Source organism: Pectinophora gossypiella, chromosome 27 (assembly GCF_024362695.1).
Source record: "Pectinophora gossypiella chromosome 27, ilPecGoss1.1, whole genome shotgun sequence".
NCBI classification, from domain to species: Eukaryota; Metazoa; Arthropoda; class Insecta; order Lepidoptera; family Gelechiidae; genus Pectinophora; species Pectinophora gossypiella.
In genome coordinates, this window is record NC_065430.1 from 3,996,918 (window position 1) to 4,010,716 (window position 13,799).

At 41.2% G+C, this 13,799-nt stretch overlaps 1 protein-coding gene across 1 annotated transcript in view; it reads right to left on the reverse strand.

The window, feature by feature from the left end:
* The window catches only part of LOC126378811 (uncharacterized), a 44,285-nt gene extending 31,542 nt beyond the window's left edge, over window positions 1-12,743 (reverse strand). The window contains exons 1-6 of the mRNA XM_050027221.1: window positions 12,536-12,743; window positions 6,725-6,930; window positions 4,653-4,856; window positions 3,666-3,830; window positions 3,366-3,490; window positions 1,415-1,571 (exon numbers count right to left, since the gene is read on the reverse strand). Of these exons, the coding sequence (XP_049883178.1) occupies window positions 1,415-1,571; window positions 3,366-3,490; window positions 3,666-3,830; window positions 4,653-4,856; window positions 6,725-6,930; window positions 12,536-12,578 (900 nt within the window). The 5' untranslated portion in view covers window positions 12,579-12,743. The remainder of the gene's footprint in view (window positions 1-1,414; window positions 1,572-3,365; window positions 3,491-3,665; window positions 3,831-4,652; window positions 4,857-6,724; window positions 6,931-12,535) is intronic.
* Window positions 12,744-13,799: the final 1,056 nt, after the last annotated feature.

Here is a 13,799-nt window from a genome sequence, read left to right on the forward strand (position 1 = left end):
TTGACAGCTCTATTAGTAGTAATTTAAGCTGTAAAGTGTGTCAGAATCGAAGCAAATGGAATTCTATAGTCTCTGCTTACCCCGGTGGGAAATAGGCGTGAGTTTATGTATGTATGTACAGTCATGAGCAATATAATGTACTCACTTTAGGACTCTGTCGCATTAACATATTTGACACTTAGTGAGACTTACAGTTCAATTTATCAAAAAAGTTAATGTGGCACGAATTTTAACATAATTATACAAGGGATATTAAAGTTACACTTTGGGTAACATCAAATTATTGTATTTTTTAAAATTTATAAAAAGAAATTTTGAATTTAAATTGACTTTGTACATGTTTATTTATTTTTTTTTTGAATTTTAATTAGTGACTAAGTTGTTTTTAATTTAATGTTTCGTCGAAATATTGATAAATGTTGACTTTCACTTTAATTTGTTTGCTTTTAGATGCTCAATTGTTATATTGTTGGATTGTTTAAATTCATAGGTACATATGTAAAATTTCTAATACAATTTATATTGTTAATTTAAATTTAACATTGAAACATGGTACCAAAGTGTATATATATTAATGCTCGTGACCGTATGTAGCACGGACGTCTTTTTTGTGACGTGACTTATTGTAGATTTGCCGCAGATGGCATTAACTACTTGGCCTAAAGTAGGGACTTCAATAAAGAAGACAACAAGGGGGTTAAAAAGGCCACATCGAAGAAATTCATCTAAAAAGCAATATTGCAATTTGACATTTACGCATATAAAAGTAAGTGCGCAATGCACACAAATATCAAATAGCAATATTGCTTTTTTAAATGAATTGCTTCGTTGTGGCCTTTTTAACCCCCCTGGAAATTAAAAACGAACTGAAATGGTATGTCTTATGCGAGCTTTGCATCTTCTCCAGTTAGTACAATGTTTGCCTCTCACCTTGAAGTCGCAGGTTCGAATCCAGCATAGGCCTAAACCAATGATTGTCGAAGTTTCCAAATTCATCTAAAAAGCCATCATATCCATCTTAGGATTTCGTATCAACAGTGGCTGCAAGTTGTCTTTGATTACTTGTGGCTCTGCCCACCCCATTTGGGATTACGGGCGTGAGTTTATGTATGTGTGCATGTATGTCCAAAACATGTTTGGATCATAAATGATTATCACGTGCTCAGCGGTGAAGGAAAACATCGTGAGGAAATCCAACTTTCCACTCTTCCGAGAAATGCATTTTCGTGTGACCTAATCTGTATTGGGTTGGTTTTCCCTTCGCGGGTTGGAAGGTCTGTAAAAAACCGAACCTGTCAGATCTTCAGGTTAGGTAAGCAGACCCAGTGAGAAACGGGATAATGCTAGGGAGAAGGTTGGTTATCCACCTGACAACCGCAACCCACACAGAAGAAGATAATAATCTCTCGCAAACCTGGTAAGTGGTGTTCTTGAGTTCTTGCTGTGTATGGTTCCAAATGCCGTTTGATGGGTTGCTGTAGTTATGGAAGGTGTATTGGATCGGTGACTCCGTCAGGTTCAACTTCTGGATGCTCTGGACTGGTGACGAGTACTCCGCTGCGAGGAGTAGTCTGGAAATTCCAAAAAAAATATTATTAAAAAAGATACTGTCCTTTGTTTGGTAAGAACATTGCAGGCTTGAATCACCTGATTGTCCTAAAAAGTAAGATAATACCGTGCTTCGGGCACATTGAGCTTTTGGTCCGCGCAGTGGAGCAGCGTGGTTTAGTATGCTGCACACCCCCTCCGTTTGATTAAGGGGAGGCCTGTGCCCAGTAGTGGGGACGTTAATGGGCTGATGATGATGATAGTCTCGTTATTTGTGAAGTTCTAAATAATAACAGCCTCCGTGGTCTAGTGGTTAGAGCGTTAGGCTCACGATCTGGAGGTCCGGGTTCGATTCCCGATGGGGACATGGTCGAAATCACTTTGTGAGACTGTCCTTTGTTTGGTAAGGACTCTTCAGGCTTGAATCACCTGATTGTCCGAAAAAGTAAGATGATTCCGTGCTTCGGAGGGCACGTTAAGCCGTTGGTCCCGGCTATTAGCCGTAAAAACACCTCCAACAACCCGCATTGGAGCAGCGTGGTGGAGTATGCTCCATACCCCCTCCGGTTGATTGAGGGGAGGCCTGTGCCCAGCAGTGGGACGTATATAGGCTGTTGATGATGATGATGATGAAATAATAAACTGTGTATTCCTGTTGGTGTTTAATGTTCCCTTCGCTATCCAGCTACTACTCTGCCGGTACGTCGGGACTCCATCACCACCCATCGTGCCGCAAGTGGAATGAAAGTGCTTTGTCAGGATCGTAGCAAATGGAACTCCGAGATCTCTGCCTACCCCATCGGGAACTAGGCGTGATCTTGTGTATGAGTGTATGTGTAACAACAACAACTCCAACTCACGCCAATTACTCACCGGGGTAACCCACCACCTTCCCATGGTCCTACCAACCTTTCGGTCATACGGACCGAATCACGGGCGATGCGAGTGGTACTTGCTCGGGACCCGCAGTTCTTGACACCCTACAAATTCTTGTCCTATCCTCTGGACTTCCCTTCTCCCCTTTCTGGGGCGGGACACCACGCCACGACTTCGTCGCAGGCCTTTTGCCTCTCCCTGTCTATGTCTCCTCCTGCAATCTCTCGTCACTCACCGGGGTAAGCAGAGATTATGAAATTCCAATTGCTTCGATCCTGGCACACTTCTCTTGCTTCCTCCACATTCATCAATCGCTTCATACACGCACGCCGGTTCAGAGTAGATCGTACTGAACCTTTTCCAAAGACATCTCCAATTTGGTCGATGTCGTACCTACGTCCTTCTAGGTCTTCTTCTGCCAGCCCTACCACCAACCACTTTCGTAATCCTATTATCCTTCATCCGCTCTACGAGTTTAAACTAACTTATAATTATTTTACACATTGTTTTAAGTTTACGCGGTTATTATCATAATTAAAACACATAACAACGGGTTCTTACCGCGTTTACAGTTGGGATATGAGACTCCCGATATTTCGACACCGTTGCAAGTGCCATGATCACGGGATGACTGATGAGATTGAAGTGGTGTAGGTAGATCCATAATTTTCTACGGGCAGACATATCTGTCTACCCTCTTTCTTTGCCTACTTTAAACGCGGTAAGAACCCGTTATTATGTGTTTTAATTATCATAATTATTTTGACGTATAATTATTAATTTGTCACATATACAATTTAACAATACTTAAAATTAACTAATTTATTAATTAATTTATTTTTATTATTATTATTGTGATATATTTGCCTCATAATGGCATTAACTACTTGGCCGGACAAATGGGGAGCGCTGAACACATGACGTAGCTTTTTTGCACTTACTCTGTAGTGACTTTTAGGATGTGATCACGGGTGCGATATTGGAAATCATTCTTCAACTGTAACTTCTTTAGACCAATAACTTCATCTAGGTTGTAGACCCTCTCAGCTGTTATCAGGTAGTTCGGCTGAAACAATATCAAAACAATCCAACTGTAATCAAACTGTAACCAAACTGTAACCAAACTACAACCAAACCTCAATCCAACTGTAACCAAACTGTTATCAAACTGTAATCCAACTGCAATCCAACTTTGATCCAACTGCATTTCATGACAATTCTAAGTAACATACTTTACTTACATTATCGTTTCTAACAGGCGGACGCCTCCATTCAGCAGGGCGCGAGGGGTTGCACCGCTGTTCGTATGTGGACACGCGCTGGCGCCGCGACCACGACGAACTGTACTTGCGTATACGCATGCCGATTCGTGAATATACTGACATGCAGTTTCCGTAGAGGCATGGCTGGAAGACAAGAATATAGTAAAACCGAATGAACTTTTAAAATCCAACCGTATTATTTAACTGTAGGGTAGGTCGAAGATAAAATGCGAATCTAGGAGTAGGCGCCAGGCTAACGGTATATAATCAAAAATCATCATCCCCTAGCATTATCCCGTTTCTCACAGTGTCCGCTTACCTAACCTGACGATTTAACAGGTCCGGTTTTTTACAGAAGCGACTGCCTGCCTGACCTTCCAACCCGCGAAGGAAAACCAGCCCAATACAGGTTAGGTCACATACCTCCGAAAATGCATTTCATGGGAATTTGAGTTTCCTCACGATGTTTTCCTTCACCGCTGAGCCCATGATATTCATTTATTATACAAACATGAATTCGAAAACAAATTCGACAATCATCATCAAAAATCAATCTCATTTTTCTTTTTAACTTATTTTCGAAATTTAATTACGACTTAAGTAACAATGAGTACGACTTTTGACCGCTTTTATTGATGACGTCACAGGACAGTATTTCCGGAAGCGGTCAGGTACGCACGATATATTAAGGTGCGCAGACGTTCGCGCAAAACGCAGGCGCACACACTCGTCTTACCCCTCCTTGCTTCAGTGGAACGGAAAACCGATACGACTGAAGGAGAGTTCAGATGATGTGTTTAGCGACGATAACTATTTGCCCTCTACCGTCACCCTAGGCCATCCACCTTGCCTTGCTGAGTCGCTAAGTCAGCCAAGCCCTATACAAACTCCAAAGGAAACTTTCGTTTTGACGGTTCGTAAAATGTATCTCATTTGACTAGGTTGCCAAGTAGCCTATTTAGTTACCTCTTCGATATTACTCAAAGATCCTTTTGGCTCAGCAACCAGCAAGTTGAAAGACAAAGCTCTTTTGATATTCGTGATCCACAAAGGCTCATCATCAACATGTATGGATGTGAAGCATATGCCGACTTCCCAGGGTGTGCTCAGGTACTTGACGGCTTCTGTAGTCTGGTCTGTCGAGCTGCTGTCCTTGCCTTGGACTAGGGTCTGGAAAGTGACAGACAACATAGCATCTGGCCTTTCGACAGAGGTGCATAGTATGCAGCGTGTTAGCGACATCCTAGCGGAAACTTAGAGAGATGATTCAGACCATGATTCCGAGTAGATATCAAGCGGAATTTTCCGTTACAAAATTATGGAACTGAAAACAATTATAAACCACTTGAATTATCATGAATTTTCCGACATGAAATTCCACTTGATATTAACCCAGAATCGTGGTCAGAATCATCCCCCTCAGTATTCAGTCACTTACACCCTGTACAAGTACGTACAGGTAGCCATATTAATACATATGGGTGTACGTAAGTGACATCGTAACGAATACTGAGAGGGATGAGTCAACTCATTATTTTGAGTTAATATCAAATATAATTTTCCATCGCAAAAGTATAGAATTGAAAGTAACTAGAAAAAAAATCAATTCCGCTTGATATTAACTCAGAGCCATGAGCTGAATCATCCCTCTTTGTGTTCGTTACGATGTCACTAACACCCTGTATACACCCGCTCCTCGCCTTTTTAAGTCCCAGCAATAAGCGCTGAATGAGGGAAATCGTCGACCGTCGGGTCGGTATCGGGGTTCTGGAGTGTTTGTTATCGCGAGCTAATTGGACATATCACAGGTACGAATTTGGAATCGGGCTCTAAACCACCGAATTCGATTTTATGAGCTTAAATTCCATGTTTGGATCGTTTCCAGGATTCCAGGAATTCCAGGATTTGTGCCCGATTAATGTCAATAGGCTCACCCCCTATTACCACTTCTTTTGCTTCCTTCACATTCATCAATCGCTTCATACACGCACGCCGGTTCAGAGTAGATCGTATTGAACCTTTTCTAAGAACATCTCCAATTTGATCATCGTAAGTCCTTCTCGGTCTTCCTCTGCCAGCCCTACCATCAACTTTCGCTTTATATACAGCTTTTGCAATTCTATTGTCCTTCATCCGCTCAACGTTTCCAAACCAACCTAACATTCCCTTCTCAATCCTAGTCACTATATCGTCTTTTACACCACATCTCAACAATACAATGAGGCACATAAAATAGGATGGGTACTTACATAAACAGCCTATATACATCCCACTACTGGGCACAGGCCTCCCCTCAATCAACCGGAGGGGGTATGGAGCATACTCCACCACGCTGCTCCAATGCGGGTTGGTGAAGAGGATGATGTCGCGGAGGAGAGGATGGGTACTTACTTACATTAAAATATATATCCAAATGAACAGAGGTTCCCAAACTAGGCGGAGCCTGTATCTTGGGAAACCGTAGAAAAATGGGTACATGTGATGTTGGCGCATAGTTTGCCAAAGGAAACTTAAAATTAAACTTACATCTAAGTATTAGAACGAAGGGTGTGTGTGTTAAGTAGGAATATGAATGTGTGAGTATGCGAGTTTAGTGTCATCGTCATCAGCCCATTAACGTCCCCACTGCTGGGGCACGGGCCTTCCCTATGGATGGATAGGGAGATCGGGCCTTAAACCACCACGCGGGCCCAGTGCGGATTGGTGGTTATTAACGACTGCTAATGCAACCGGGACCAACGGCTTAACGTGCCTTCCGAAGCACGGAGGAGCTCGAGATGAAAACTTTTTTTTTGTGGTCACCCATCCTATGACCAGCCTTTGCGAAAGTTGCTTAACTTCAACAATCGCAGACCGAGCGCGTTTACCGCTGCGCCACCGAGCTCCTACGAGTTTAGTGTATGCGAGTCTAATAGTAGAAGAAGAAGTAACTTAAACATAGCAACTAAAACATAGCTGGCGAGGAGTAGGTGATACTATTATAATACTGCCTACCCCTTCGAGGATGTAGGCGTGATGCTGTTACCGAACCACCTTACCTTCAAATTATCCAGCTGCAACCTTGCTCTGCTAAACTCATCATACACCTGGATGCTCAAGGTCCCTTCTATCACCCAAAAGGTCCCATCTTCGATAGGAGCCAAGGTCCCAGTGGTCACATTTGTCTTGATACTGAATGTGTACAGGCGATTCTGTTCTGGGAAGAGGGTCTGGAAGCTGCTGGATGATGATGAGGAGATCAGACCTGGGAAATATAGGGTGTTAGTCACATGTCATCGTAACGAAAACTTTGAGGATACATTGTTTTAAGTTTACGCGGTTATTATCATAATTAAAACACATAATAACGGGTTCTTACCGCGTTTAAAATAGGGATATGAGACTCCATATATGGGTCTCTAGGGAGTCTCATATCGCTATTTTAAACGCGGAAGAACCCGTTATTATGTGTTTTAACTTTGAGGATGATTTCGACCATGATTCTGAGTTGATATTAAGTAAGTGGAATTTTCCGTCGCAAAAGTATGATGTAACTGAAAATAATTAAAAAAAACACTAAAATTTTCTTTATTTTACGTAGTTGTACGGGGTGTAAGTGACATCGTAACGAATACTGAGAGGGATGATTCAGCTCATGATTTTGAATTAATATCAAGTGGATTTTCCTGTCGGAAAATTCATAAAAAAGTTAGTGTTTTTTAATTAATTTCAGTTCCCTACTTTTGCGACGGAAAAGTCTACTTGATATCAACTCAGAATCATGGTCTGAACCATCCCTCAAAGTTTTCGTTACGATGTCACTAACACCCTATATTTACGAAAGCATTATGTAATGTAAATACGTAAAAACGTATCTCCCCTTCCGAGAAACTGTGAAAGGCATGCTTACAATACAAGGAATAAAAATCCATGTTATCAACATTGCTCCAGTATCCCGGTCCACTAACTCCCCAACCCAATAGCCCAGTTCCCTTTGTTCCCATAATCTGCAATAGTCCTACACGAAAGGGGATTGTCTCTGGGTGCAATCCCATAGTGCATACAGGAATAATCGCCGGTTGCTGTCACACCACATTTAGATTAAATTGTCTTAAGGGGCCTCTACGTATTGGCTTCGGCCCCACGCACGCGTTCCAAAAGTCCGGGACTCCATAGTCCCGAGATATGGAAACGATATACAATAATAATAATAAAAAAAAGTTTATAAATAAAGCTTTTCAAAATACTAGATTAAGTAAAGTGACTGAGTTTGGATTTACATACATACATACATACATAAACTCACGCCCGTAATCCCAAATGGGGTGGGCAGAGCCACAAGTAATCAAAGACAACTTGCAGCCACTGTTGATACGAAGTCCTAAGATGGATATGATGAACCTTATGGTGATAAGGGATCAGAATATCGCCCATAACATTAGTCCATCATGTTAGAGGACGCAATCCCTCTGTCGGTTTTTACGACATGCCCGGGAAGACAAGCAGCTGAACGTGTTCTATGTTTTTTATTTGCTCCCAGAACAGCATAGAGTTTGGATTTAGTTTCTATTTTATCCGTTATAGCTCTGTTCGGACCTACTCACACAGCAGCGATTATCCTACATCACTAGCCATATATAGTTAAGTAACTATTTATCATCATCATCATCAGCCCATTAACGTCCCCACTGCTGGGCACGGGCCTTCCCTATGGATGGATAGGGAGATCGGGCCTTAAACCACCACGCGGGCCCAGTGCGGATTGGTGGTTATTAACGACTGCTGATGCAGCCGGGACCATCGGCTTAACGTGCCTTCCGAAGCACGGAGGAGGTCGAGATGAAAACTTTTCTTTTTGTGGTCACCCATCCTGTGACCGGCCTTTGCGAAAGTTGCTTAACTTCAACAATCGCAGACCGAGCGCGTTTACCGCTGCGCCACCGAGTTCCTTAGTACCTATTTATACGCATCATTATCTTCTAACTGCTAGGTCAAGTGTAAACCGGAGATAGACAATTATTATTATGACGAATTTGATAAGAATAAAACGAGTGAAAGTGGTCCCGCGACGGTATTTAAAAGAACAAGGAACTTTCTAGGCCACTTTCCCTGATAAAAATGAAGATCGCGCTGTTTAACGACTCAACCGCGCACCTTCAAGCATCATCATCATTATTGGCCTTATACGTCTGTTTCAGATGATTTATCCGATGAGTACTCAAGCGCTTATACAGGGAGCAACAAACACTGCGTTACCGTGTTTTGGGTGACAGATCTCGGCTACAGACCAGGCCGAACTGGAAATCTTTAAATAGTCTCCGCACACAGGTTGGCCGAAGTAAAGATAACCTGTCCAGGTGGGGTTTTCTCATCGGATCGGATCTGAGCTGCGTGTGTGGTGTTACGCCACAGACTATGGCTCATCTGATAACTTGCCCCGCATGCCCTGATACCTGCACGCGAGAGGGGCTGATGAGTGCCACCGAAGATGCTGTTCGAGTGGCGGAATTCTGGGCTGAAGAAATCTAATGCCATCGAAACGACAAGAAGAAGAAGATGATTTAATGAGATGATGATTTAGAGTGAAGGCGCTTTTCCTGCAGGCATAACTTGGAAGTGGTTTTCTTATTCTCCTTATATGTATTATTATATAGGCTATTTGTATATATATATATATATATATATATATATATACAAACATACGCATACATATTATTTCTTTAGATAAGTATATATCATTTATTATTCATTTTTTTTTTGTTATGTTGGTATCATTATTATGTATATTGCACCAGCCCGTGCTCCAATGAATAATCTTCTTTCACCCTAAGGTTGCCTGGCAGAAATTGCTGTTTAGCAATAAGGCCGGCTATTGTGCTTATGTTTTATTCGTATGTTTATGTCCTTTATATATGTTCTTGTGCAATAAAGTATTATTGATTGATTGATTGATTTATGACGTCATTGCCTCGAAGAAATACAAGCAAGCATGCAAGCATGTTATCTTAAATTTTGTAACGGGTGAGAGTCCCCAACGCTCCCTATTTGTTCGGCCATGTAGTTAATGCCTGGCAAATCTAGTACGTATGTATACACTTTGAAACCATGTCACAATAACTTTTTTGACAAATGAAACCGTAAGTCTCATTCAATGTCAAGTTTGATAGTGCGACAGGGTTCTAGTACGGTCACGAGTACTAATATGTATACACTTTGAAACCATGTCACAATAACTTTTTTGACAAATTAAACCGTAAGTCTCATTAAATGTCAAGTTTGATAGTGCGACAGGGTTCTAGTACGGTCACGAGTACTAATATGTATACACTTTGAAACCATGTCACAATAACTTTTTTGACAAATCAAACCGTAAGTCTCATTAAATGTCAAGTCACATTTCAGGGTGAATCTCAAAATTTCAAGTTCGGTGGCGAAATTTCATATTATTTTTTCGTGAAAAATTGGGTTCCGACATGAAAAGATCCAAAAGGATCCTCGGTTCCGACGTGAAAAAGGAATTTTTCAATTCCCAATTTTCCCAATATCTCCAATTTTTCACGAAAAAAATATATGACAGTCGCCACCAAACTTGACACATTTTGATATTCACCCTTCACCTTCTAATTTCATGGATTTCTGAAATATGCATCTTTTGTCTTTTTTTTCTGTAAGTAATAAAACCACTAACCCTTATAATACACTCGTGGAACTTTACAGGCTACGTTCCCCAAAGACAATATAGATGGCGCTGTACAGATTTTCCCTCGTTTAACCTTTAAATTCATGGACGACAGACATCATCATCAATTTAAGAGCCACGCTCTTGTCGGTGTAGCGTTTTCCATTCCAGTCTATCAAAGGCCAATTCCTTGACTTCCCTATAAGACTCGACGTTAATCTGTTCCATGTAAGCTCTTCACAGAACAGATACATATGCATCATATGGATGACAGACATATGCATCTTTTATCTCTGTTTTTGGATATCAATGATGAACCTTTTTATTACACCCAGGCACAACACATCTTCCACCCATTACTATTCTGATGAAAATAAAGAGAAGCAATATAAGTTGCAACGTAATTGTATACATACATAACATAAACAGTTGTACTAATTCTATTTCTCTTTTGTTTTGTATTTTGTTTTTTCCTGTTTGTGCAATAAAAATAAAAATAATAAAATAATTTTATTTCAGACAGATGCCCATATTTGTTAGTATTACAAAAACTTAAAAAACTATGTTAGTAGTGACAAAACAAAATTTAATTTAAATATTTGCCAGGCCCGCCTGATGCACTAGGCACATGCATATGTGCATGTACCCAGTGCACCATAAGCGGACAATCTGGCTTATCGCTAATTACCTTCAGGATGGTGTTAGCGCTGGCACGCACTCTATGCATAAGTGAGAAGACACGCTTGCGCAAGACTGCTTGAAAGCCATCCGTGTGAGCTTGCGCAAACATGCCCGACGCGCTACAAAAACGTGGCAGCCCCAACATCACCCTGAAGGCATTGTTATATTGTACTCGGAGAGCATTGTAAGCCCCCCGCGTGTAATCAACCCACAGATTGCAGGTGTACAATGCTTGGCAGAAGGCTTTAAACAATGTTATTTTAACTTCTGCGCTACACCGTGCAAATCTGCGTGCTAACATGTTGCAGCGGACTGCCAACGCTCTCCTTTCCCTTTCCATATCGGTATCATCCTTCAGTTTCTCATTCACGATGTGTCCGAGATACTTAAAGGACGACACCCGAGCTAAGGGAACCTTATTTAAGTAGACCGGGGGAACATTACTTAACTTGCGACCCTTTACCGCAAAAACCATGAGTTCACTCTTCTCCACAATAAAGTATTTTTTTTTTATTATTTTTGGCCTGGTTACATAGACCTTTACGCCAAACAATAAAGTATTTGTTATGTTATGTTAAACAGCCTATATACGTCCTACTGCTGGGCACAGGCCTCCCCTCAATCAATCGGAGGAGGTATGGAGCATACTGCACCACGCTGCTCCACTGCGGGTTGGTGGAGAATTGTATACATAATGTAATCCAAATATCAAGCAACATTTATTTTTATAATAAATAAAGCAAATCTTTATTCCAAGTAACCATTGACTCATTTGTGGTAGTAAATGACTTATTTCTAGTGTTAGTATGAAATAAAAATAACCCTCCGGTTGATTGAGGGGAGGCCTGTGCCCAGCAGTGGGACATATATAGGCAGTTTATGTTATCAAAAAACTTATAATACATTTGGGTGCGTACAGCCCACTGCAGCGACTCAAATAGGGGCTCTCAACCCCAATCGAACAGAGAGCAAGGTTGGGGCTGTCCCGTACGCGGCGCACCAGGAATGCGCCCCGCTTGCGCGGGGTAAATAATGCATTATATTATATTACATTACATTTATATTACATTATATTTTTGAATGTAAGCAACTTTCGCAAAGGCCGGTCATAGGATGGGTGACCACAAAAAGAAAAGTTTTCATCTCGAGCTCCTCCGTGCTTCGGAAGGCACGTTAAGCCGTTGGTCCCGGCTGCATTAGCAGTCGTTAATAACCACCAATCCGCACTGGGCCCGCGTGGTGGTTTAAGGCCCGATCTCCCTATCCATCCATAGGGAAGGCCCGTGCCCCAGCAGTGGGGACGTTAATGGGCTGATGATGATGATATATTTTTGAATAATTCTTTACGCGATCAAAGAGAAAATTAGTAATTATTACTTTGAAGTTTTACAGCGCCATCTACATTTGTTTTTGGGGAACGTGGCCTGGGAGTATCCTCATTCTTTAGTCTCTACCTACCCCAATGAGAAATATGCGTGATCATGTATGTAATTATCATCAAATAACTTACCAAATAATACAAATATTATAACACGAACAAACATAATTAACATTTATCGAAAGCACTTTTTATAGCACTATTAATGAATACATAACTTAATACTCCATAGCACGCAATAGACAAGGTCACAAATTGGCCTTAATGCTCAAATGAAATTTACTTCAGACAATAATTGGTAATGAAATGCCAAGTGTACCCTCCAGTGTTGAGAGTTGAACTAAATTGACATTGTGAATTGATCGCTATATACAATGTTTGTTTTTTCTGTTTGTCCGTATTTTTGTAGTGGGTACATACAGCGTTAGTGAGATCCGTAACGAAAACTTTGATTTCAGACCATGATTCTGAGTTGATAACATCTACTTACTTACTATACCAACATTAAAACACATTTTGGCTTTCCATAATTTCCACTCTTAAAGTTATGCTCTGTCCATATTTTTCACTCTTAAAATTATGTTCTACCCATATTTTTAACTCTTAAATTTATCTCTCCATAATTGTAGCTCTTAAACAAGTAAACCCGCGGAATGTAACGGGTATTCGGCTCGCGTTCACATAGCGTTGTGTATCAATAATTATTTATTTTGATAAAGAAAAATAATGTTCACAGAACTAGTAGCATCGCTATTCTTGTATTGACGTCCGGTTAGAAGCCAAAACGTGTAACTTAGAAATTTAATATTTTGAAATCATTATTTATTCTTCTATTTATCGTGTGAGGTGGAGTACCAACCTCATCAACCCTAAGGGTTACAATTGAGCCGCCAAAGGCCCCTGACATGGCTCATGTAACGACTACTTACTTACATCAGTAAGCAGTAACCGGGACCAACGGCTTAACGTGCCTTCCGAAGCACGGATCATCTTACTATCGGACAATCAGGTGATCAGCCTGTAATGTTCTAACCAAACTAGGGATCACAAAGTAATTTTGTTATATGTCCCCATCGGGAATCGAACCCAGGACCGTGATCGTGAGTCCAACGCTTAACCACTGGACCACGGCGGTCGTGGTTATTTATTATTCAGTCCAACAGTCGCTCCGTGTTAACAGTCGAAACGGCAAACACTATGGAAACAGACACTATGGAATCCCATTTGCTTCGATCCTGACACACTTCTCTTGCTTCCTCCACATTCATCAATCGTTTCATACACGCACGCCGGTTCAGAGTAGATCGTACTGAACCTTTTCTAAGGATATCTCCAATTTGGTCATCGTAAGTCCTTCTCGGTCTTCCTCTGCCAGCCCTACCATCAACTTTCGCTT